This window comes from Vulpes lagopus, chromosome 2, assembly GCF_018345385.1.
Source record: "Vulpes lagopus strain Blue_001 chromosome 2, ASM1834538v1, whole genome shotgun sequence".
In the NCBI taxonomy this organism is placed as follows: domain Eukaryota; kingdom Metazoa; phylum Chordata; class Mammalia; order Carnivora; family Canidae; genus Vulpes; species Vulpes lagopus.
The window spans coordinates 1,106,283-1,128,649 of record NC_054825.1 but is presented as its reverse complement, the minus strand read 5'-3'; the positions used below and the strand labels follow the sequence as shown (position 1 = coordinate 1,128,649).

Sequence of the window (22,367 nt, the reverse complement as noted above, 5' to 3'; positions counted from 1 at the left end):
TATTTTCTTATATGGTCTCTGCTTCTTTGCCCGAAGATCATGATGATTGTGCCTGTGTTTTCACTTGGAGGTTTTGTGGGTTTGTGTTTCATTCAGTTCCATGACCCCTTCCGACTTGATTTCTGAATACGATGTGAGGTACGGGCCGAGCTGTGGGTGTTCGGGGCTTTCTCATTTGGGCATATAGACGTGTGAATGTTCCAACACCATTTCTTCAAAAGAACGTCTTTTCTCCGTTGAGTTTTCTTGGATCCTTTGTTACACAACCATTGACCAGAGACTATGCGGGTCTGTTCTTCTGTTTCATTGATCTGTGTTTTTTGTTTCTTTTTTAAAAAGATTTTATTGATTTATTTGAGAAGGGGGGTGGGGAGACCCCAAAGGGAGAGAGAGAGGGAGAAGCAGACTCCCCACTGAGCAGGGAGCCCAACACAGGGCTCGATCCCAGGACCCCAGGATCATGACCTGAGCCAAAGGCAGCTGCTCAACCGACTGAGCCCCCCAGGCGCCCAAATGCGTGTCCTTACGTCAATGTCACACCATAGCTGTATCGTGAGCTGGCAGTTGGGTAGTGATTTCCAACTCCAAATGTGTTATTTTTCAAAATTGCTGAATTTAGATGGTTTACTTTTTCCACTGCCATTTTAGAAACAACTTGTCAGTCTATCCAAAAAAAGATCCATTAGGATTTTGGTTGGGACTGTGTTTCATCTGAATTTCAATTTTGGGAAAATTAACATCACAACAGTGTTGAGTTTTGTGATCCATGAACACTGGCTATCTCTCCATTTAGTTGGTCTTTAATTTCCTCTCATGAACGAGTAGAGTCTTCAAGCATACAAATATTGTAAATATTTTGTTGGCTTGATTCCTAGGTATTTCATACTGTTTTGGTGCTGTTGTAACGGGTATTGTTTTGTGATTAAATAGCTTGTTGCTAGTATGAAGAACTATATCTAATAAACATAATTGATTTTTCTCTTTGGAATTTTAATTCTGTCAACCTGCTAACCTCCCGTGTTCCAGGTAGATTCTTCGGGATTTCCTACATCGACGATCGTGTCACACGTGAAAAAAATGCCTCTGGTTCTTTTCCTAGTTCACTTTTGAATACAAGTGGTGAGTGTAGGGAGTTTGCATTATTCTTTCTCTTAGGGGAAAGACGGTAAGATTTTCCCTATCCAGTATGGCATTCGCGGCAAGTGTTCTTCTATAGACGGCCTTTATCAAGTCAAGGAAGTTCCTTTTATGACTATTTTGCTGAAAGTTTTTATTGTGAATGGATTTTGAATTTTGTCAAAAGGCTTTTCTGCATTTTTCAAGACGAGGACTTGTTTTTCCCTTCAATGTATTAATATGGTGAATTAAAGGGACTCGCTCAAAAAATATTAAAGCGATTCTGCATTTCTTATACATGTCCCATCTGATCCGTCGTATTATCCTTTTCATGTATTGCTGGATTGGAGTGGTTGATTCTGTTAAAGATTTTTGCATCCATCTTAATGAAGGATATTCTTTTTTGTGATGTCTTTGTGTGGTTTGGGCATCAGAATAAGGTTGGCCTCATAACATAAGTTAAGCATTCACTTCTCTCCTGGAAGAGTTGATGGAGAATTATTATTCCTTCACTGAACGTTTGCGAGGATTCACCAGTGCATCTGTCTCTGCCTAGGATGTTCCATGTTGGAAGATTCTTACCAAATTCAATTTCTTTAATGATAAAAGGCTACCCAAGTTATGAGTGAGCTTTGTTAGTTTGTGTCTTTCAAGGAATTTATCCATTTCATTTGTTATCTCTTGATATCTGTAGGACGCATAGTGATGTCCCCTTGTCCATTCCCGATATTGTATGTATGTCTTCATTTTTTTTTTCTGGATCAGCCTTTCCAGAGATTTATTAATATTATTAATATTTTCAAAACACCAACTTCTACTTTTATTTATTTTATTATTGTTTTCAAATTTATTGATTTCTATGAACATTTATTATTTCTATTCTGCTTTCCTTACATTTACTTTATCTTTTCCTGTATTCTTAAGGTAGAAGCTTAGACTAGGGTTAGATGATGATCGGAGACCTTCCTCTTTCCCAGTATAAGCATTTATTGTCCTTAGTACCCTCTCTATACCACTGCAGTTATGATCCACAAATTCTGGTATTTGTGCCTCTGTTTCCATTTTGGTTCAAAATATTTTCTAGTTTATTTATAGTTTCTCAATTTCTGTTTCACCTGTTCCAATTTATCCACGACTTGACTTGTTATTTTCTGGGTTTTTAAAAAATATTTATTTTTAAAAACTTCTTACAGAAGAGCCAACTTCTTTGGTTCTGTTCAAGACTTTTTCTTTAGTTCTGGTTTTCATCAGTTTGGTAATATTTGGGGGTGTGTTTAACATTTCCAAGTACTTAAATGTTTTCTTGATATCTTTCTGTTATATATTTTTAATTCATTTTCTTGGGGAAGGTACAGAGAATGTATTTTGGATCATTTCAGTTATTTTAACTTTGCTGTGATATGTTTTAGCATGTAGTATGTTTTGATGAATATCATATGTGCACTTAAAAATACTACATATTCTGTTGTTAGACGATGTATCTATCCTACAAATGTCAGTTGGGTCAAATAGGTTGATAGTCTTGCTGAAATCTTCTATACTCTTAACTGGTCTATTGTGCACTTATTTCACCTCTTCCTGAGAGGTTGAGTGTTAAAGTCTCCAATTCTAGGTGTGAAACTTCTTATTTATACTTACATTTCCATTTATGTAATTTTTATTTTTTTTAAAGATTTTATTTATTTATTTGAGAGTGAGGCAGAGATAGTGGGGAGGACAGCACGAGCAGGGAGGAGAGAGAGAGGCAGGCCCCCCGCTGAGCAGGGAGCCCGATGCAAGACTCGATCCCAGGACTCCAGGATCATGATCTGAGCCAAAGGCAGATGCTTAATGCACTGAGCCCTCCAGGCCTCCGGGTTTTATGTATTTTTGAAGCTCTGTTGTTTGATTGCTGTGCTTTCTCGATGTATCAACTATCTTCTCATTATGTAATGTCCATCTTAATCCCTGGTAATGTTCCTTGCTCTGAGAATCTACATGATGTAACATGAATACAGTCTCTTCAGTTTCTTTAGTGTAGAGCTTGCTAGATATTATAGCTTTTTCCATCCTTTTATTTTTAACTCATCTATGCCATAATTTTATTTAAAATGAGTTTCTTGTAGATAGTGTAAAGGTGGTGCTTGCCTTTAAAAAAAAAAATCTCATCTGAAAATGTCTACCTTTAAATTGTGTTTTTCCTCCCATCTACCTTTAGTATTTAATGACACGATTGGATTTGAACCTAGCTTCCTGCCCTTTATTTTCCATTTGTGTTAACTCTTCTTTATTCCTCTTTCCTTGACTTCTGTGGGATTGAGTATTTTTATGACCCCACATACCTGTAGGTTCCTCATTGCCCTTCTCTTCAGTAGAATTTTCGGTGCTCGCTTCAGGGGCCCAAATCACCTCTAGCTCGCTGCGGTCCTTCTTGATATTGTGCCAGTTCTTGTGTAATTAATGACTTTCATTTTCTTTCCCATTTTTTCTATTGTTTTCAGATATTTTACTTCCATGTACTCTGCACTCCACAATGCACTTGTTCCTGGTTTTGCTGTGGATAATTTGTCATCTTTTAAAGGGATGACATATAAGAAAAGAGTCTTTTGTATACTCCCTAATTTTTATCACTTTGAGCACTCTTCCTTCCTCTATGTCGGTCAGTTTCCCGTCTGATATTATCTCTTCTGCCTGAAGAACTTCCTTGAATTTTTAAATGTTTTTTGGTAGCTCAGATCTTCTGGCAATAAATCCTTTCAACTTTTGTTTGTCTGAAAAAGTCTATTTCTCCTCCTTTTTGGTAACAGCTTTAATAATATGGAAGTCACCCACTGAAAGTGTGAATTCACGGGGTTTTAATATATTCACAGGGTCATGCAGCTGTCACCACAGATTTAGAACATTTCTGTCACCCCAAAAAGAAGCCCTGTACCTTTAGTTGTCCTGTTTTAAGCCTGCGGCAACCACTCATCTACTTTCTTTCTCTCTAAATTTGCCTTTTCTGGACATTTCCTTAAAAATGGAATCATACAGTATATGACCTCATACGTCCAGCTTCTTTCATGTGATGTCGTGTTTTCAAGGTCCATCCCTACTGTAGCCTGTATCAGTACGTCATTCCTGCTAGTTGCTGAATGATGTTCCATCATATGGCTACACCATGTTTATTTGTCCACCTGTCAGTTGATGAACATTTGTGTCATCTCCACTTTTTGGCTACTGTGAATAACACTGCCATGACCTTTGTGTGGACATGTTTTTCATCTCTCCGGGGTACATCCCTAGGAATGGAATTGCTGGATCATATGGTGACTATCAAACTGTGTAGGAAATGTCAGACTGTTTCCTGAAGCAGCTGCGCCATTTTACATTCCCGCCAACCATGAATGACTGTTCCAATTTATCCACGACTCGACTTGTTATTTTCTGGGTTTTTAAAAAATATTTATTTTTAAAAACTTCTTACAGAAGAACCAAGTTCTTTGGTTCTGTTCAAGACTTTTTCTTTAGTTCTGGTTTTCATCAGTTTGCCTATAACATGTCTACATTTCCTCTTCCTGTTTGTGGATCTAGAATCTGTCAGTTGTCGTGTTTGGCTAATTTTGAACAATCCCCTGTTGTTTTATTTCTTTATATATTTCTCCTCCCTGTGTTCTCATTTTACTCTGAGACTCCACCCCCACCTCCTCCTCCAGGTGGCTCCACTTTGACTGACACTGTTAGAGACTCTGCTTTCTTCTTCTCCCGTGTTTCATGTTGGACAGTTTCCTGTCTTCAGGTTCATGGAGATTTCCCTCAGCCGTGTCGATTCCTCTGCTGAGCCAGTTGAAGGAATTCTTCACCTCTGATGTCATGATCATTGTTTCTAATGTTTCCACTCGAGCCTTTCCTATAGTTCCCATTTCTCTGCTTCATCCATGATGTCCATCTTTTCCATTAGACCCTTGAGCATATTAGTCCTAGTTACTTAAATGTTATGTCTGCTAGCTGGAACAGCTCCACGCCTCTGAGTCTAGTTCTTCTGATTGCTTGACAGTGGGTTGTTTTCCTTGGTTTTTGTTTTCTTTTTCTGTTTCTCATAATTTTTAAAAAATATTTTATTTATTTATTTGACAGATGGAGAGAGCATAAGTAGGGGGAGCAGCAGAAGGAGAGGGAGAAGCAGACTCCCTGTTGAGAGGGAGCCTGACATGGGTCTCGATCCCAGGACCCTGGGATTGTGACCTGAGCTGAAGGCAGACACTCAACTGACTGAGTCCCCCAGGTGCCCTGTGTCTTGTAATTTTTTATTGAATGTCAGACATTGTCTGTAGAGGAATAGGAAACAATATTTGAAGAAAATAATCTTTAAGCACAGATACGGACACGTCTTGAGTTAATGTGTGAGCTTGAATCGACCCAGGAAGTAGCTGAACTGGGTTAGGGGTTTGTAGTTTCTGTCATCACATCCAGTCCCGCACGGGGTTCGGATTCCTCATGGTAGGCTGCCGACGCTCTGCTCAGTCTGGTGCCTGGAGTGCCGCAGACTCTGTTCCATGTTCCTGACGCAGCCTCAGCTTCCAACACTCCCTGCTCACCGGCTCCCCAGAAGGGGCCCTTTCTGCAGCCTTGCCCCTCACCCAGCTAGACTGATGTGGCTTGTTACTCAGTGTGAAGCTTGTTTTGAGGAAAGTGGATCTCAGTTTCTTCTGGGCAGCCTTAGATCGTAGAAGCATATGTGCCTGAACTTGGGCGGTCGGCCTTCTGAGGATCCCTGCCCCCCTCCACAGCAGCCAGGCTCTGCTCTGTGTCAGTGCAGGGCCCTGAGCCCAAGGGGGCCTCTGTCTTCCTCTCCAGGGGCAGGCATTTTGGGTTTCGACTCTTACCCTAGAGGTAGGGATTCTTTTTTAGATCCTGTGGCCGGAAGGAAGGAGGGATTTTAGTTTCATCCTTATCTCAGTGACCTTGTGGACAGGAGGGCTTGCTGACCTTCTCCCACTGGCTTAAGGCCTTTTGCTTTGCGTGCAACATGGGTTCTGTTGGAGGGAGAGTCTCGTACCTGTCCAGGCAGCAGACGGCCTCTTGCACATCTGCACCCCGTAGGGAGCCCTTCCAGCTCTGTCCTGCCCTCAACCACTCTTGTGTTTGGGCTCCAGTGATTCCAAACTGAGCTGCCAGCCCACATCCAGCCCTTAGAATCATGTTAAAATGGGAGCTAATTTCTTCTTACCTATTTCTTTCTCCAGCGCTCTGCCAGCGGTGAGCCAGCTCCTGTGCTTGCCTCCCTTCAGACGGGCAGGTCACCCCTTGGAATTTGGTGCCTTGGTTGCCTTGGGACTTCAGCTCTTTTTCTTTCTTTTTTTCTTTCTTTCTTTCTTTCTTTCTTTCTTTCTTTCTTTCTTTCTTCTTTCTTTTTCTTTTTTTTTCTTTCTTTCTTTCTTTCTTTCTTTCTTTCTTTCTTTCTTCTTTCTTCTTTTTAAAGGATTTTATTTATTTATTTGAGAGAGAGCGCACGAGCAGGGGGACGGGCAGAGGGAGAGGGAGAAGCAGACTCCCCGCTGAACAGAGAAGAGAGCCTGACTCGGGGCTTGATCCCAGGACCAATAGGCTTAAGGAAAGATAGGATTTTGTAGATTATGAATGAGTCATTCTCTTGTGATTTTTCTACATTGTAAATAGAGGAGGTTTTCTTGTGATTTAAACTCACTTTTTTTCTTTCTTTGTAAATTATCTGAGTACTTACCCACTTCTCTTGTGAGATCTTAGTTTTTATCAGTGAGTTTCATGATCTCCTGATATAGTTATTAACTTTTTAATTGAATTTACTGCAAATACTGCTTCAGCTTGTTTTTAGCTCCTTAATTGCACGACATCTGTGATGAGGAGATGTAAATTTTTAATTAGTGGAATCTGTTGGCTTTTCCTGTTACAAATTCCTTTTATCTCCTCTAAGCCTAGGAAGGCCTCTCTCTCCCGAGATTTGAGAAATGTTCATTTCTACTTTCCCTGCTTTGATTTTCATCCTCAGTTCTCTTCAATCCACTTAGAGTTTCATTAGGAAGACAGTATCCGTAGATCTATTTTTCTCTGACAACTAGCCAACTAATCTAATGTTTTTGAGTGAAGTCCTTCCCCTTCTTGTGGAACATCACGAATATGGACTATAATGTGGGGCCTGTTTCTGAACCGTGTGATCTTTCTCATTCATGGGCATTCGCGAGGTTGGGGTTTATCCTGCTTAGCAACATGACATGACTTTGACTAGAGCAACCAAAAGTTATATTTCTGCAAGTCCCACGTGTAGTGCTGTCTCTGGGCACCTTGGTCACGAGGGTCTCAGGGTGTCACTGAGTGGGTCCATCTTCCTTCATGGCTGCAGCTGTGTGGCCAGCTGCTGTCCTTTCTGGGGGTTCAGGGTGGGGACTAGGGGTCTGTTTCCTTGCTCCCTGGTGTTAGCAGAGCTCAGCTCTGTACCATGGGACCTTGCGGTCCATGTCCCTGTGCCATGTGACCTGAAGGCTCTGTGCCCAGTGGTGGTGTCGACCCCTGACTCACCATCTCAGGCCAGTGGTGGTGGCCACATCTTCCTCAGGCCGCGCCCCTCAGGCTTTCCCCGGGAAAGGGGCTCTGCCTTTAAGACTTGTGTGATTGGATCGGGCCACAGACCCCGTCTCAGAGTCTCAACCTGAACACGCCTGTGAAATCCCCGTTGTCTCATCAAGTCCCATGTTCACACGTTCCAGGCTTAGGATGCAGACAGTGTTGGGGGACCAGTATACGCCCCCCTCGCCGAGGGTTCCCTGTGTGTTCACAGGCTAACTACTGACCCTCTTTCCTAAATCAACACAGTAGTTCTGCTGGATGGAATTAGTCATGTTTCTAAGAAATCTTGTTTTATTTTTAAAAAATCTAAAAAAAAAAAAATTGTTTCCGTGGATAAAATGGGAAGGAGCTGAAAATTTCAGGTTTACACTAACAATGTAAATATTCTGCAAAAAAACCACTAATAAAGGCAATTTATAGGTGTATTTTTATTTTATTTTTATTTTTTAAAGATTTTATTTATTCATGAGAGAGAGAGAGAGAGAGAGAATGAGCAGGGTGGGGTAGGGCAGAGGGAGAAGGAGAAGCAGACTCCCTGCCAAGCAGAAGCCCAACACGGGGCTCGATCCCAGGATCCGAGATCATGACCTGAGCTGAAGGCAGATGCTTCACCCACGGAGCCTCCCAGTGCCCAGTGAGCATGTCCTCAGGTGACAGATACGCAGTATATATTGGTTAATCAAGGTAGACAAAATCTCACTTAAATGTGAGCCATGTCAGTAGCAGGAAGTTCTGGGACCTTCCAGGGAAGTGCAGGTGCCTTTACAGTGGTGGAAGCGGCCGGCCGGCCCCTGCTGAGCCCTCCACGCACCCAACAGCTCGTCTGCCTGGCGTCTGCGCCACACGCCTCGCCGTCTCAGGGACGCCGTTCTCAGGACGGGAGCTCCTAGCGCCAGCGGTGGCCCGCCCGCGGCATCCCCACCGTGACTCCCACCAGAGCACAGAGGTTTCTGGATGCTTCCCTGAGCAACTTCCCTTTTACTCTAAAGAGCCATTTCTGGAGTAAAGCCCCCGCGGATTCAGGGCAGAGCTGACCTGTGCACCCGCTCGGATCCTTGTCCGCTGCTGCGCGGCCTCTTCCCCCCTCATTTCTCGGCTTCCATCAGACCCCCCCCCCCACGATCATACACAAGCTAACAGCCCTCAGTCGATCTGTTCTTCCACCCGTGACGGACGCCAGCAACCACTGCAGCGTTTCCCCCTAAATTATATCTGCAAAACCCTCGTTCTGAGGCCTTTTCCGTGAGCGATGTGCTTCCTGAATTTCTCTTCTGGCTGCGACAGGCGGACCAGCCCTGAACCAGTCAGGTTCTCCACGTGCGAGGGGGTAGGTGACAGGGCAGCCCCGTCGTCAGGCAGTAGGCCCCGTGGCGCACAACTGCGAGCCCGCGAAGGGAGGAGCGCGCAAGGGAGCCCGTGGTGACGCCCTGGCCGCTGCGGGGATGGACACGGGCTCAGACGCAGGTGCCAGCCTGTCGTGGGGCAGGGACCGAGGTGGAGTGGGGGTGAGGGCCACGCAGGGGGAGCCTGGGAGTCTGGGTGAGGTTCCCGGGGGCCCGGCAGGGTCGCCCCCTGCAGGACAAGGGGGCCCCCATCATCCCAGGCTTGTGCCCGGCCAGTGTCCTCTGGTGTGAAGTGCTCGTTGGACTCGTGTGTCCGTGTCGCACTGGCTTGTCTGCCTTCCCCCGGCCTCCCAGCGTTCTCCGTGTGTCCTGGGCACCATCCCTCGTGCAGGTGCATCCTGGACGCCTCCGCCGATGCTGACACAAGCCTGTTCGCACCCCTCGGTCCCTCGGGCGCTGGGATTTCTTCATGTTGCGTGGCCGCAGCGCTCCTTCCCGGGGACTGTGCTCGCGTCCTGTTCAAGGCCCCGGCCATCCCCGGGCTCTGGAGCTCTGGCTCTTCCCCTGAGGCCTGCGGCCCCACCTTCCACGGCTACCTCCGGAGCCCCTGCACAGCGACTCGTCCGCGGTGAGTTTTCCCTTGTGGACACGCGGGTAGACAGCCGACCGTCCCCGCACTCGGCGCTGACCCTGGGTCACGCGTCCACAGCCACACACGGGCCCCCCTGCTCTGGGCCGGCCGGCCCGGTCGTGCTCTGCTGTCCTTCTGGCCCTTGCGGCCCTGGACAGGCGCCGACACCGACGAGCGCAGCCCCCAGGTCCCCTTGGCTGCCCTCCAGGCGCCGTGCAGGACTCCCGGGACCAGCCAGGCCCCGTTGGGACTCGTGGTCCTGGCCGCTGACCACAGCCCTTTGGAGCCTCCGTGGACCGTGTGACCTTTACTGGCGCCGGGGACACACGCGGGCAGGGGTGCAGCAGGACTCAGAGCCAGGGCGTGGGCTCATGTGTGCTTTTCCACAAGAAAACGCAAACCTCTTTGGAAACGGCTGGGTGTCCCCCGACCGCCAGGGCCCCTCCAGCCGCGGTAGGAAGCCTCGTTGCTGGGAAGGAGAAGGAACGCTGACTGTCCCTCTGTGTGACCACCTTCTCCTGCACCTGCCCGTCTAGCATCTATCTAGTTCCCTGCTGCATCCGCGGCCTTCGTCCCCGTGCCCGGAGCGTGGGGGGAGCAAGCCTGAGCCTCAGTTTCTATGGCTGTTTCTCTGACTGTAAGGATCGACTGCCCTGTTTGGGGGTCACTGTGGTCTTGGTCTCAGGCTGGGACTGGGAGCTCAGAGGCTGGGTCCCGTCCTGGGCCAAGGCCTCCCCCAGGGCCCCGAGCCAAGCAGTGGCCACCAGCCTCCACCCGGCTCGGGTGCTAACATGCCGGCGGACCCCCCCCCCCCCCCCACACCGTGCTTTGAAAACCTGACACTTCAGTTCAGTGGCTGCCGGGTTTCAGAGCCAGAGAAGCTGTAAATGAGCACGAAGATTGGAAAACATTTAATTTTTTCATTTAAACTCTTTCTGTATTTGGAGCAATAATGCAAGAAGCCGGTGTGATGAGGACAGATGCCACCGGCCGAGGGGAGTGGCATCCCCAACCCACTGGGGAGAGCCAGGCTTCGGGGTGGCCTCCGGGGCTCCTGGGAGCAGGGTGCAGACCACGTTCCTGACCCGCCGACCCGCCAGGACCGCCAGGCCCCCGAGAGAGGACGTTCCTTGTCAACAAGCCCGGGCCTTCCCGGGGGCCAGTTCCACCGGCTGAGGGGGCTCCTGGGGCAGGAGGGGCTCTGCAGGGAGCTGGCCCCAGGGCGGCCCGTCCTCCTTGTCGCCCTGACTCCTTTGGCAGGGACGCAGCCTTCCCCTCGGGGTGCCTGGCCTGAGCTTGGGGACGCAGCCCCGGGGACGCTCCCGCTCACCAGGCCCGGCCGCCCTGCCCGGAGGGGGCAGGGCACACGGTGGGTTTCTGTTTTCTGCCCTGAAATCCCGTTTCTGGCCCATTTTACAGGGAACCCTGCGAGGTATGAGCTCAGCCTGAGGGCCCGTTACTCAGGAGGCCGGTGGTCTTCACACAGTGAGATACGTCCTCACGGGGTGGGGGGGACCTGGAAGGCTGTGGGGGGCGGGGCACGCCTCGTCCGGCGACAGTCACGAGCTTCCTTGCAGTGGAGCCCACCCGCCCGCCAGGCCCTGCCCCGAGCCTCACCCACCCCTGCCCCTGGGACCCCTGGGCACCCGGCACAGGGAAACCCCGGCGGTCCGACCAGATGACGCAGAGGTGCCTTTCAAATGCGACTTTACTTTTTATACCTGCTAATGGATCGGAGTTTGTGGCACGTGTGCGGCTTGAGCCCGGCGCACAGCTGTAACCACTGCAGCGACCACTCAGTCTGCCAGACGTGATGGCAACCTCGGTTGCCGTAAAAACTTACATTCCCATTCATATGTATTTTGTCGTAAAGATGTAAGAAGAGTGATTAATTTAAGAGTTTAAAACAAGCAAAAAAGGGCAGCCCGGGTGGCTCAGTGGCTCAGCTCAGTGGCTCAGTGGCCTGCCTTGGGTCCAGGGCCTGATCCTGGGGCCCCGGGATCGAGTCCCACATCGGGCTCCCTGCGTGGAGCCTGCTTCTCCCTCTGCCTGTGTCTCTGCCTCTCTCTCTCTCTGACTCTGTGTCTCATGAATAAATAAATAAAATAAAACAAGCAAAAAAAAAAAAAAGCTTCACGTTGGGGGTGGTCGATGAGAGGGGGCGGACCGCGTGAGCTTCCACGGAACAGGGTCGTCATCCTGTCTGGGCTGCGCTTCCTGCGGCCTCGGGCTCTCGGGCCCTCCCTCCGGGCTGTGGTTGTGCTGGTGGCACCGGTTGGGCTCAGACACGCGCTCTCCTCCCCGAGCTCCTGGTCTGGATCTTTCCTCCCGTGCTCGTGCTTCCCGCCCCTGCCGGCCCGTGGGTGTTATTGGGGTGCTATCGGCACGGTGCTCTCACGTCCGCGCCTGTGGGGCCTGCGGGGCCTGCGACCTGCGGCTGCGCTTGTTTAAAGTGTTGCTTGGTTTTCCCCGTCACTGGAGTCCTGCTGCCCCGAGTCTTTGCCGCGTGTTTTCTCCGCAGTTTAATTGAGTGATAATCGACGGCCGGTCATTTTGATTGGACGCCCAACCTTGTGAGTTTTATATGGCTAGAGCTGAATTTTTTTTTTAATTATTTAAATTTTTAATTTTTTTAATTTTTTTAATTTTTTAATTTTTTATTTTTTTTATTTATTATTTACATTTTTTAGAAAAGATTTTGTTTATTTGTTTTTTGTTTAGGGACCACAAGCAGGGGAGGCGCAGAGGGAGAGGGAGCCGCAGGCCCCGAGTGGAGCGTGGAGCCGTGCTCGATCCCCGGGCCCCGAGGTCACGGCCTGGGCCGAAACCCAGTCGGAGGCTCAGCCCCCCTGAGCCTCCCAGGCGGGCGCCCCTCCTGTAAATGTTTTGGGGTTTGGTGCTGGGCCTCGTGTGAGGGGCGAGGCCGGCCTGAGGCCCCACACGCAGCAGAGTCCGGCCGCGCCTGAGGCAGGGCCCCCGGGGGCCAGGCCACGAGCCCCGCAGCGAGGGCGTCCGCGCTCACAGTCCTCCCGGCTCGCCAGGCCTGGGCTCTGTCGGGAGGCGGCGCCGGGCCCCCCAGGACGCGCTCGCCGGGCCCCCCAGGACGCGCTCCCCAGACCCCGGCTTCCTCACCCCGAAGAGCTGGCGTTGGGCGGGCGATCCGGAGGTTCCCTCGGGAGCTGGGGACCCGTGTTCGTCCGTCTCCATCCTGATCGGCGGTCGGTCAGGTGGCGGCTCAGGGGCAGGTGCGCGGGGTCCTGCCCTCGGCCGTCGGGGACGCCCCCACCCCGTGACCTCTCGTGGCACACCCGGACTCGCGAGCTTCTAGAGACGCACTTCGAGTCAGGCTGAGGCCTCTTTGGCCCTCGCCCCCCGCAGACCCTCCGTCTGTCCTGTGGCCGCCCCGTGGTCAGCAGTGGGACAGGCCCCCCTGCTTGAGGGTCCGCCGTGGTCCGGGGCTGTCCCAGGGTCCACGCTGACGGTGGGTGCGCCCCAGGCTCCTTCACCGCTGCCCACCCCCGGCCCAGACCCCAGGGCTGCTCCCCGCTCCCCACCCCCCGCCCCCAGTGCCACTCGAGCCTCCAGGTCTCCAGGTGTGGATCAGACTCGCGTCTGCACACGCGGCCGGCACCGCGTGGCCGCTGACCCCCTCTCCGGGGGTCTTCACATTTCCCGGGAAAAGTGAGTTCTGATGGGGAAACTGGGTGTCGCGAGGTTACCCCAGGCCCTCACCCGGCCTCCCCCCGGCTCACCCTGGGGACCCAGCCTGACGGGGGGCTCCCTGAAACGCCTGCCCCGGGGCCGAGAGCCCGGCAGGGCCTGCTCCCGCGGGCGTTTGCGTGGGGTTGGACGGGGCCCTCGGGCCCTCCCGCCTCCTCTTGCCGCACCTCGCAGCTGTGGACGTGATAAGGGCTGGAAGCATCGGCACCTCCCTTCCTCTCTGTAGATAAAGGGTTTCACCGGGAAAGGACCCGAGTCCCATACCATGGGCTTCAGGAGGTCGAAGCCCCTTCGTGACGCGGGCCGCCGGCCGGGTGTGCACGCGGGAGGCTGTCCCGGGTCTGGGCTCCTCCGCCCACACGGTGTGGAGCGTGAACCGTGGGCTCCGCGTTGGGGAAATCCCGGAGGCCAGCCGGGCGGCTTCCTCGTTAGCGGGTCGGCGGCTCGGAGGTTGTCAGGCGCGGGCAGGGAGCACTTGCTCGGAGAGCGGAGCTCCCCTATTTACTCCGTCCTCGGAGACCCCGCGCAGGTGGGCAGATGGTGTCAGTCTGACCACGTAACGACCTCCCGACAGAGGGTGACACACGTGCTGGCGGCGAATCAGCGTCGGTCCGCGCGCGAGCCTGAGGCGTGACCGTGACCTGCCCGCTTCTCCGCTCAGCCGGGGTCTCCCAAGAAGGTTCGTGACTCTGACTGGGGGGGGGGGGGGCTAGTCAGTCCAGCAAATATTGGGGATGCACAGTGTTGTCACGCGGATCCTGCCCCCATGGCCTGTGGCCGCGGGTTCCTCAGTGCCCCCCTCCCCGCACCCCTGCAGCACCTGCCGGCTGAGCTCCAAGACACGACAGGGAGCCGGAGGCCTGAGGGGTCTGGGGTTCAAGCAGTGTTGGCTGGGCCCGCCCATGACCGGGGTGGGGGGCTGGTGCAGCACCCTGGGGTGACCTGCTCTGACCCCACCCTCCACCCCCAGACCCTGCTTCCAGGGTCGCTGAGTCTTCCAGGCAGGGCCGAGTGCTCAGCCCGGAGCACCCAGCAAAGGCCGCCCTCCCAAGGCCCCGGTCTCCCTCCGGCCGCCCCTTCTGTCCCCCAGGGTGACAGGAACGACGGGGCATCCGTGACCTGGACGTGCTCCTCACAGCTGGTGCTTTCCCGGTGTGGGCACGGAGGGAGAGCTGGGGCGCACAGACGCGGCTGGCTCGGAGCAGGAGACCCGGCGCTTGCCTGGTGCCACCTCTGCCGTCCACGTGGGTCTGTCCCCGTAACACAGACGCTTCCTTCCACCAGACTCTCATCCCCTGAAGGCTTAACGCTGATTCATTAGCACAAATAGGATCTGGGGTCAGGCGTGAAAATCCCCTTCCCCTCGGGCAGTAATCCCATCAAGCGCTCCCTGAGGAGGCCTCCAGAAACCCCCTGGGTGTGGGCGAGGGTGCCCTCAGAGGGGCCGGGATTTATCTGGTTCCTACTCATCAACATAATAATAAAGTCAACGTGTTTATCCTATTTGCCCCCAAATTGGTGTCAGGGAAAGATACTAAGTCTGGGGAGTCAGGGAGGGCTCAAGACCTCCTGGTGCATTGAAAATTCTCAGTGCAGGGTGCTCAGTACCAAGGAGGAGGCAACCCAGCTCCTGGGGATCCGGGTGGGGGCTGGGGGCAGGACCCTGAGCCCCGGCAGGAGCCGACCAGGTCTGTGCTGAGCCTCGCGGGAGCGTGTTCCTGACGGAGGAAAGGCGTGGAGGGTGCGGGGTGGGCAGGGGCAGGCCCTTGTGCCACCATCCAGCCTGGGGGCCGATCCCACAACCCTGAGATCATGACCTGAGCTGAAACTGAGAGTCAGACCTCAGCCCGCCGCACCTCCCAGGCGCCCCCCACCCCAGCTCCCCCACCCAGGAGGTCTCCATGACCAAAGCAGGAACTGGGGAGCTTTTCCTCCGGTTGGGACGAGACTTCTAACTCTCTCTGCCTTGCCCCACCCGAACCCGCGCTGCACACCCCGACCCGCCGCAGGCGCAGTGGAGGCAGCCCGCGGACCGTGGGCACCAGCTCACCTGCCGGGCCAGAGCCGCCAGGACCCGTTAAAGCGGCGCTTCTTCCAGGGGCAGCCGCGGGCCTCACCTGGGGGGACAGGAGCCCAGGGGCCTCTCCCGCCGCCCGTGAGGACTTGAAGGCAGGAGGGAAGCATTGCAAGCTGGCAGAGGACCCTTTTGTGCCGAGCTGGAAAATCTGCACGACGGTCCCCGGGGCGACCCAGAACGTGTACCCCAAACCGAGAGCCAGGCCTTGGGCCCCGTGCTCTGGGGAATGTGCTCTTGTCTCCCGGGCAGGTGGCTGTGAGCAGAGGGCCTGGGTGCGGGCATCTCTTCTTAGGCCGCGGCCGCTGAGCTGCGTCTCCACGATCCCTTCCGGCCTCAGTCTCCCTCCTCTTTGGAAGGCAGCTGCCTCCCGCGTCCCTCCCCTGGCTCCGCACCCCAGGCCGACCGGGAGCCCTCTTCCCGGCCTTCCCCGTGCACGCCCATCGGGGGCTTTGACCCCATTCTGTGTCCCGAGGCCTCAGGGACTGAGCTGGGAGGGAGGCCAGAGGCCGCGGGGACTCAGTTGGAGGGCGCCTCCCTACAGGTGACACCGTCCCAGCCTGCGTCCAGGCCCACGCTCTGAAAGACGCACCTTGACCTGATACCCCAGGTCACGGAGACACCTTCCCGGCCTGTCAGCTGGGGCGGCGCGGGGCACAGGCCCCTCTGTGGCTCGGGTCCCTGTCCTGGTGTCTAAGGTGTAAGAAGGAAGCCTTGGGGGCCAGGGACAGCCTTGTCCCCCGTTTGTGCGGGAACAGAGGCACAGGGTTCCTGGGTCGGAACTGTGGAGCATGACCCGAGCCCGCCTCCTGCTGTGGAACAGGCCCACACTGTCTACGCGGTCGCCTGGTGGGCCTGCTTCGCACACCCGGGGCGGGGAGCAGCCTCCGGCCTGGGGGGCAGCGGGAGTCCCCCCATGGTGCTGGGCGATGCTGCCCCGGGCAGGGTGCCTGTGCGCCGGGTGGGGAGGGTGTGCGTTCGCCTCCTACGTTGGCTCAGGGTGAAGGTGCGCGTCCTCCAGGGGGACAATCTCGGGTCCCGGGAAGGGTCCGGAGGTCCCGGCCTCCACTCCACCACCCCAGGGGCTCCTGGCTCACACCCACCACCACCTCCAGGGCCACACACCCACGTGTGAAATTCAGCCTCTGCGGTCTGGGGCTGGGGGCGCGGCGTGCAGTCCCCACAGCATCCTCAGGGCAGGAGACCCCAGCCGTGCCCCCGGCCCCGGCCGCACACAGCCCACCTCCCACCCAGGGCGGGAGGCCAACCTGCTCACCAGGTGTGCTTTCCCTCCAGGTGAGCGAGAAGATGTAGCAGAGCTGCCGCGAGGCGCTACCTGCCCCAGCTTGCTGTGGACAGCCGAGCCCAGACGAGTGGCCCACCCCGGGCACCCCTTGGGCCACCCTCACCATGTCCAAGAAGGGCACGGGCGGCCGAGGCAAGGGGGACAAGGCGGAGGTCCTCGCGGCTCTGCAGGCCGCCAACGAGGAGCTGCGGGCCAAGCTCACCGACATCCAGATCGAGCTGCAGCAGGAGAAAAGCAAGGTGGGCCCCCCCCAGGCCCTCTGTCCCCTCCCCTGCCCCCACCCCTGCCCCTCCCCGCGTCCCACACCTGCCCCTCCCCGCATCCCACCCCCTACCCCCACCGTCCCACAGCTTCCTGGGCCCCAGGGTCTGCCTAGGACAGGGCATTGTGAGGTCATTGCCCAGCTGGTCCCGGGGTGGCCAGGGGCTCTAGGGCAGCTGGGGCGACAGGCAGCTCTGGGAAGAGGGCATGCACGGGTGGTGACCGCCCTGCTCCAGTGCCTGGGCCAGAGGGACCTCGGCAGGTGGCACCTCCCGGGGAAGTGTCCCTCCCGCTGACGGGTCACAGAAACATACCCACCGCACGGCCCCTCTGTGTGGAGGAAACAGGCCGGCCTCCTCCTGTCAGGAGCCCCCGGGGCGCAGCCGGGTGCAGCAGGGTGAAGGTACAAACCTCAGAGTCCGCCTCGTGCTCCTAGAGGTCGTCCCACCCGCGGCTGCAGGCCGGGCCTCACAGTGCTCGAGGGTCAGCACCGGCGTAAGGACAACGGGCCCCTGGCCCCACTGGGTGAGCGTGTGGTCCTTCCAGCGCTCCGAAGTGCGGACGTGAGACTGTGGTGCTGGTCCCGCCTGCAGGCCCTGCCCGTGCCCCCGCGGCCTACACCTTCATGGCGCTTTTAGCAAAGCCCCGCAGCTCGGGGGTGGGGGTGCGGGGAGCGGGCAGGCTCCCGTGGTCAGCCCCGAGGTACACGGGCTCCAGCTCCTGCCCCTCGCTGCCGGGCCAGGGCCCTGGGGCTGCCTGCTGAGGGCCTCCAGCCCCAGCCCCAGCCCCAGCCCTGTTATTATTCATGTTTTGGAAATATGTACCCCTTGGTACAAAATTCAGAAGGAACGAAGGAAAGGCCCTGGTCCCCCCTCTGGAGGGTTTGTGTTCTGGGTCCTCAGTGCACCTGCCAGGGCACAGATGACAGCGGGCCACACGCCGCGGCCTCTGGCCTCCCTTCGGGACCGCACACTGACTCGTGGGGGCTCCGCGTGCAGCACGCGGACGTGCCCAGGGTCCGGCCTCCGCCCACGGCATCCCGGCTGTTCCCAGGGGTCGGCCGACTCCGCAGCCCTGCGGTGAGCACCCTTGTCTGCACTTGAGGCCGCCAGCAGGGAGGCTCGCAGACTCTCCTGCGGGTGGGCGGGCCGGGCCCGGGTGTGCGTGCGTGTGCAGGGATCACACCCATGCCCCCCGGAGCACACGCTCCACACACATCAGCAGCCCTGGCTTGGGAGAGGCCTGAAATCCCGTCTCCACCGGCGGGGAGGCCTCTGAGGCTGCGGCTTCCAGACCTGGCCGCACGTCAGCCTCACCCGGACCTGGGGCGCCCGCACTTTGGGCCTCACAGCTCGGCCCGTCCTCACGGTCCTGCCTGCTGCCCCTGTGCCTCGGGGCCGAGCTGCAGTGTCGGGTGCAGGGAGCAGCGCCCCACGGCCCCACCAAGGGGTGCCCGTCGCGGGCAGTGCTGCACTTCCTACGGGGGCTCCAGCCTGCGCTCAGCTCTGGGTGCTGCTCAGCACCCCTCGCAGGCCGGCGGGGTCCCCGGCCTTGTTCACTCTTTTTATTTTTAGGATTTATTTATTTATTTTAGAGGGCGCTTGGGGTGGGGAGCAGAGGGAGAGGAGAGACCAGCCGATCTCCCGCTGAGTGCGGGGCCTGTCGCGGGCTCCATCCCAGGACCCTGAACCCCAACGTCGGTCCCTTAACCGGCAACCCACCCAGGCCCCCAGGTTCATCCGTGCGTCCTGCATCTGCCCGGGCGCCGAGCTGGGAGCAGGACGTCCCCGGGGGCTGGACCGGCGCTCAGGCCTCTTCCCAGGTCCCACCTGTGCTCTCCCGTCACCCCCAGCAGCCAGTTTGGCAAATAAAACTCACGTCGGATCCTGAGAAGGTGTCTCCCGCCGACGCCCCGGCCCCTGGAGTCAAGGCCCTGGGAAGCCCGTGGTCCATACGCTCAGCCCAGCGCAGCGACCCTCGGAAATGCCGCCAGCGTTGGCCACGACGTGCGCACCCTTGTCATGGGGAGCGGCGGGAATTCAGTCATCACGACTGTCAGCAGCTTTGTCCTTATCGGAGACCTCTAACGCCCCCACCCCCGCAGTGCGCGTCCCTGCTGTGGCCTCGGGATGGATCCGCGTAACCGAACCAGAGAGTGGGGTTGGGGGATGCTGTGGAAGCGGCCAAGGAGCGGAGGGCCTGTCCCGACCTCACGGCGGAGGCAGGAGGCAGCGGGGGCGCCAGCAGGACCCTGTCCCTGCCACGAGCCAGGCAGGCCGTGAGGTGCTCCCCCCACCCTGCCCCCGGCGCCCGGCGCCCACCTTCCTCGGGAACTCCCAGCAGAATCCTGGACCCGCAGCCAGGCTGCACACCCCCCCCGAAGAGCAGGTGCCTGCGAAGCGTGGAAAGGCGCCAGGAACGTAGCTGAGAACCCAGCACCTCGGATTTCGGCTCGATGGTTCCTTTATCACCAAGGGACACTTGAGTGAATGAAGACAGCAAGGAATGACGTGATTTAAATAAAAACCGGCCTGTCCCGCTGCCCACCCTCTGTCGGGAGACTGAAGCGGAGCTGTCTCTGGTGAAGAACCTTCTGGAAGGAGGGAGCCGGCTCTGCAGGGAGGCCTCTGGGGAACTGCGTGGAGATGAACTCAGTGGGGCCGGGTGCTGGGAGCACGGACGCAGACACCGAGGTGGACACGAGCTCCCACCAGGACGCGAGGCTCCGGCTCCCGTCTGGGCACAGAGCCGCCCCTGCTGCCCATGCTCTCGGGGTCCCACCCGCAGCTGGGCCCCAGCTCGTGAGCACCCCGGGGGCCGGCGGGAGGAACGGACACGCCAGCCTCATGCCTGCTGTCGGGAAGTGGCTCCAGCCCACAGGATGCCACTCGGGAAGCGCCAGGCGCCTGCGTGACCCCCAGGCCTCGTCCCCGTGGAGGACACAACAAGGAACAGGAAGCAGGTGGTGGGGCACATAGAGCCACATGACCGCTGCGCTGGCCGTGGTGCCATCAGTCCATGCGGCAATCAGGAAGGGCCTCTCAGAAGAGGTGGCCCTGGATGGAGACCCCGATGCCTGGAAGGGCCGATAAAGGCGGGTCCCTGTAAGGGCACACGTGATGCAGCGTCAGGAAAGGCGGCCCAAGACCAGGCCACGGAGGGCCATGCGGGTGGGGTCGGGAGAGGGCCAGGATGCCGGGTGGGCAGGGGCTGCAGGCAGGGCCCGGGGGCAGGGTTGGCATCGGTGTCGCCCACGAAGGTGTGGGGTGGGTCATGGAGCTCACCCCAGACCTCCGGCGGGCAATAGTCTTCTGTCCTGCGAGTCCCAGCACCGTGGGCGAGGGGCTCCCGGGGAAGCTGCGGGCCTGTCCTCGCGGGGCAAGACGCAGACATAAACCTCACGCGCGTAGAGCCTCCGGCCGTCGTAGACAGAAGCAAGGCAGGAGGGGACCCCCAGCCGGGGAAGGAGTGCCAGTGCCTGAAAGAACAGGGACGACGACGGAGCGTTCCGGAAACCGGCCCAGCCCAGGGAGAGGCCACAGCAGCTCACGGGAGCAGCGGGGTTGTGGGGTGCGGCCCGCCACCGCGTGTGTCCGTCGGGAGGGAGCGCCGGGCTGCTGGTGGCTGGGTGAGCGCCCGGGCCTCTGCGGACAAGGCGGGCGAGTGCACCTGCCCTGCTGCCGGCTTCGCCCAGGACCTCGACCGTCTCTAAGGATGACCCCGAATTACTTCCTGGAAATACGACCAGAGAGAAAAAGCTCCCTCCCAGCAGAAAACGAGCATGACCCGAGGTGCCCGCAAGCCGGGGGGCCGGGTCCCAGAGGTGCCATTGGCCCATTTGAGTTAAAATTCCATAAACCTCTGAGCAAACGTGTTTGAGAGCCGTAAGGTTTTGTGGCGTCATAAAGGGTTATGGCTGCTTCGGTCCACGGACGGGTGTGGTCCTGGGCCCGAGTGCGGAAGCCCCTGGCCTGAGCGCAGGCCCCCCGCGCGGCCCGGGGCGACGCTGCTGGCTTATTTCACAGGGGCCTTTGCTTCATTTATTTATTTTTAAAGATTTTATTAATTTATTTGACAGCGTGAGCAGCGGGAGGAAGGGCAGGGGGAGAAGCAGGCTCCTCCTCGGAGCAGGGAGCCCGACGCAGGACTCGATCCCAGGACCCCGGGATCATGACCTGAGCCAAAGGCAGACGCCTCTCCCACGGAGCCCCCGGGCGCCCCGTTTCTCTGCAATTTTAACCAGTAACACGATCTCAACCCCTAACGCACACCTTGGGTCGCAGGCCTACGTTCCTCGGCATGAGCTGCTAAGACTGCAGGCGCCTCCCGTCCTGCTCCGGAGGAGACGGTCTCCTGGCGCCCGGGCCGGCACCTGTGGGTCTGCAGCTCCAGCCTGTCATCCCTCTTAGGGACCTTCCATCAGGTCTGCGGACGGCGGCCACCCCGTCCTGGGAGCGCCTGCCTGCTGCCGGGCCTGTGCCGGTCACGGGCAGGGGCCGTCCTCGGGGGCCGAGGTCTGGCGGTCGTGCCCATCACCGTGGGCCCTCTGTGTCGACAGCGGGTCCAGGCCACCTGGATGGCCGGCTGGGGGCGGGGGTCCTGCCGGTGTCCACGTCGTCCCCAGCTCCACGGTGCCTGCGAGGACTGCGGGCTGCGCTGAACGTAGTTTCCTTCTGAACAAACCCCGAGGATGGCGAGGCCGCGGGAGCCGCCTGTGCTGTGGCCTGGTGGGCCTTGTCGGGCGAAGCGGAGGGAGAAGGGGGAGACTCCCCGGAATTCCTCAAGGGAAGATCAAGCGCTCAGAGAGCAGGCTGGGGCCCCCACGGCCGCGGGAGGCGCCTCACAGACAACCGCTGGGAAAGGAAGAGGGAAACTGGGGAGTCCAAACTGGGGGGGCCGTGAGTGCCGCGGCCCCTGTATGCCCCCGATGGCGTGTCTCCTGCAGGTAAAGGAGTAGTTAGGGGGTGTTCCCGTCCTGTCCCTCGGTTTCCTTGACAACCAGATCCTCCGTGGGAGGGGACGGGGGCGCAGAAGCTACGCAGGGAAACTTGAACGGGAGCCCTGGTTTTGGGTCGGAAACACACTGGAAATTGGAAACGTCCACGGGAACCTAGAGGCATGTCCTCTCACACGCGGGGAGGCAGACGCCGTGTCTCGTCCACGGGGAGGACCAGCTGTGACCCCGAAATACTGCTTCCCATCGAAAGAAGTCAGGGCGCCTGGGGAGCAGTCGGGGCAGGAGGTGAGTGGACGGGCCGGTGAGGCCCGACCTGCCGGAGAGCAAGACAGGCAGGCTCACGGCGCGTCCGAAGGCCCCAGCCCCCTCGCTGGCCGCAGATGGACGCTCTGAGCCTC

General features: G+C 56.9%; 1 protein-coding gene across 1 annotated transcript in view; it reads left to right on the top strand.

Moving 5' to 3' along the window:
- JAKMIP3 (Janus kinase and microtubule interacting protein 3) overlaps positions 1-22,367 on the top strand; it is a 73,171-nt gene that overhangs the window by 4,163 nt on the left and 46,641 nt on the right. Inside the window, exon 2 of the mRNA XM_041743638.1 lies at positions 16,742-16,990. Coding sequence (XP_041599572.1) covers positions 16,856-16,990 — 135 coding nt within the window. The 5' untranslated portion in view covers positions 16,742-16,855. The remainder of the gene's footprint in view (positions 1-16,741; positions 16,991-22,367) is intronic.